At 42.1% G+C, this 2,821-nt stretch overlaps 1 protein-coding gene across 3 annotated transcripts in view; it reads left to right on the top strand.

The window, feature by feature from the left end:
- Positions 1–2,821, top strand: part of YIPF1 (Yip1 domain family member 1) — a 38,079-nt gene that overhangs the window by 10,515 nt on the left and 24,743 nt on the right. For all 3 annotated transcript variants that reach the window (XM_023515115.1, XM_012807219.2, XM_012807220.2), the window contains 2 exons: positions 190–270; positions 496–583. Coding sequence is in view for 2 of the 3 variants with exons in the window: in XM_012807219.2 (XP_012662673.1) it covers positions 190–270; positions 496–583 (169 nt within the window). In the remaining variant the exon portion in view is untranslated. The remainder of the gene's footprint in view (positions 1–189; positions 271–495; positions 584–2,821) is intronic.

Raw genomic sequence — 2,821 nt, 5'->3', positions numbered from 1 at the left:
GCACTCTACCCAGAGCAGCAGAGTGAGACTCTGTCTCAGAAAAAAAAATAATGCAGAAGAGCCTGGTGTTTTGAACATTTGGTTTTCTGGTAGGTCAGCCTGTGCTCTCTCTCTCTCCTCTCTCTCTCTCTCTGCAGCTGGAATTAGAAAATTGCTTCTGTGTTCATTGTTTTGTTTTACCTCCGACAGTTACTTGCTGGACAGAAGAAGAGCTCCCCCTTCTGGACATTTGAATACTATCAAACATTCTTTGATGTGGACACGTACCAGGTCTGTAAACCAGTTTTCCCTGTGCTCTCACGTGTAATGGAGACTTGTTTCCTCTGTGTGAAAGCCTTTGTATACTAGAAATGTTCTTATACAAGTAAAGGGTTATTAGTGTTTGAAAATACTATCACAAAAGCTCTAATGACTGAATTTTAACTTTGTAGAAATCGGGTTTATTAAACTGTTGAAGAAAATCTCCAGTAGAATCACTGCTGTGTTGTTTTGCAGGTCTTTGACAGAATTAAAGGGTCACTTTTGCCTATACCTGGAAAAAACTTTGTGAGATTATATATCCGCAGCAATCCAGATCTCTATGGTATGTGTAGTGCTGATTTGATTATTTACCATATTCCATATGAACTTGGGTGAGTGTGAGTGTTGCCTAGAAAGCTGGAGGATTACACTGTTAGTGGGGTGTGCGACATTTTTTTTTCCCGAGTAGCTACCTTTGCAAAGAATTTTTGGGAAGGTGCAATTATGTGTTGTATTCACGCCATAATTACAGGTACTAGCATGTCCTTTACAAGTCTTCAAATGGCATTACAAACTTGAGACAAATTAAGTCACTTTGACTAAGAGGAGATTGTTAGTTCTAACTTCTCGAGGATTTGCTGGTGGTGGAGAAGGTTTCCTCTCACTTTTTTTGTTTATGTGCTGAGTTCCAGCTCTGCCTTCAGATGAGCTGCCCTGGATGTGGTCACCAGCCCTGGCAGTCTGAAGCCAAATTAGGCTGGGGATGGCTGTCATCCCTGGCATCTGTGCTGTTCGAGAAAAACTCAGAGGTCCATCCAGTGCTCCTGAAGAAAGGTCCCCCCCAGCAGTGGCCTGTGTTAAGGGGAAAGAGGGTGCTGTCAGTGTGCCAGGTGCTGTGTGTCCTTGGTCCTACAACAGCCCCTTGCAAATGGTCCCCCACTTTTCAAATGAGGAAGCTGATGTTCACTGAGGTTCCCTGATATGTATATATGCTTAACCCCAAATGATAAATAATAAAGCAATTATATATGTTGATTTGGAATATGGGCTTTGTGGAATTCCTAGAATTCCAGGGAGCCTGACGTGAGACCTTTGCATTGGCCTGTGCCTCTCACCTGAATGTTGTCAAGGTAGTTCCTCTTTCTAGCCATCTCACTCATTCAGTCTTCTACCCTGAGCACTTGTTGAGGGACAGGCTCTGTGTCTCAGTAATCCATGCCGCGAGTGCCTGGCAGAGGGCTTCGCATAGATAGGCCCTGTGCTAGAGGCTGAGGATTTAAAGATAAGGCCGTAGTACCAGTACCTAGCCCTAAGGAGTTAGAAGAAGAACTTAACATCGGTTGAGTACCTTGTAACTGCCAAGCATGGAGACCAATACTGCTTTACTATTTTACTAGTATTATTCCCATCCTGTAAGGTGCTTTTATCTTACAAAACAGAAAACCGAGGCTTGCGGAGGCTAACTTGCCCGTAGTCACAGAGTTAGCAATAATGACAATAATGACAATCACATATAGTGCTTATTCTGTGCCAGACACTCTTATTAGGGCACAACCTATATTAGCTCATTTAATCCTAGTGACAACCCCAACTTTAGGAGGCAGAGACTATTATTATCCCAGTTTTATAGATGAAGACTCTGACTCACACAGAGATCCAGTAACTTGCCTAAGATTATACCGCTGTTTTAATAAGTGCCAAGCTCAGTTTTCAAATCCGCAGTGCAGCTTATAATCCATATTCTTCATCCCTGTTCTACCCTGCCTCTCATGACAAAGTCAGGGTTTGAACCAAAGGCTTGCTTCTTTTCCGTGCCACAAGTAGCCTCATTAGCTCATAGTCTTGGTGGACAGAAGGAAGTACAATATGGGTGCAGTGTTGCTTAGTAGAGAGGGACAGCCTTGCAGGACAGGTTGGAGGAAGGTGGTTAGAAAAGTGTAAGGAAGAGATTCATGACTCTGAGTACACTTCAACTACAATTTACACAACAAAATAAACCAAAGGCCAAGGGAAATATTCACAGTTTACATAACCAACAAAAGATGAGAAGCCAGCATGTATTTAGAGCTCCTACAAATTATAAAAATAGAACAAGCAACTCTGGGGAGAAATGGACAATTTACGGAAGAGGAAACCCAAATGGCCTGTAAATACATGAAAAGATGTTTAGTCCCACCTGTAATCAGGGAAACTAAACAAGGGATTTATTTGTGCCTAATACATCATACAAGGTGTCTTGTCTTCACTCATTCACTCGGTTAATTTAACAAATCTAGAGCACTTACTGTTCTAGGTCCTGGAGATACAACCATGAGAACAGACACAGACTTCTGCCCTTAGGCAGTTTGTCATCTGTTGAGCTTAACAATAAGCAAAGAAAAGTGGAGTTTTCTAGAAACAAAGGCTAAGGTGAAAATGTAAAAAGCGAATAGGAAGGATGGAAAATGTTTGTGTAGGTGAATTCAACATTTTAAAAAGATGAATTTTAAGATCTTTAATTTTAAAGATCTGGGCTCGGCGCCTATAGCTCAACCGGCTAAGGCGCCAGCCACGTACACCTAAGGTGGCAGGTTCGAATCCC

The sequence above is a fragment of the Otolemur garnettii genome, unplaced genomic scaffold (genome assembly GCF_000181295.1).
Source record: "Otolemur garnettii isolate 467f Iridium unplaced genomic scaffold, OtoGar3 scaffold00066, whole genome shotgun sequence".
In the NCBI taxonomy this organism is placed as follows: domain Eukaryota; kingdom Metazoa; phylum Chordata; class Mammalia; order Primates; family Galagidae; genus Otolemur; species Otolemur garnettii.
Note: the sequence above shows the minus strand (reverse complement) of the source record. Positions and strands in the feature narration are given on the sequence as shown.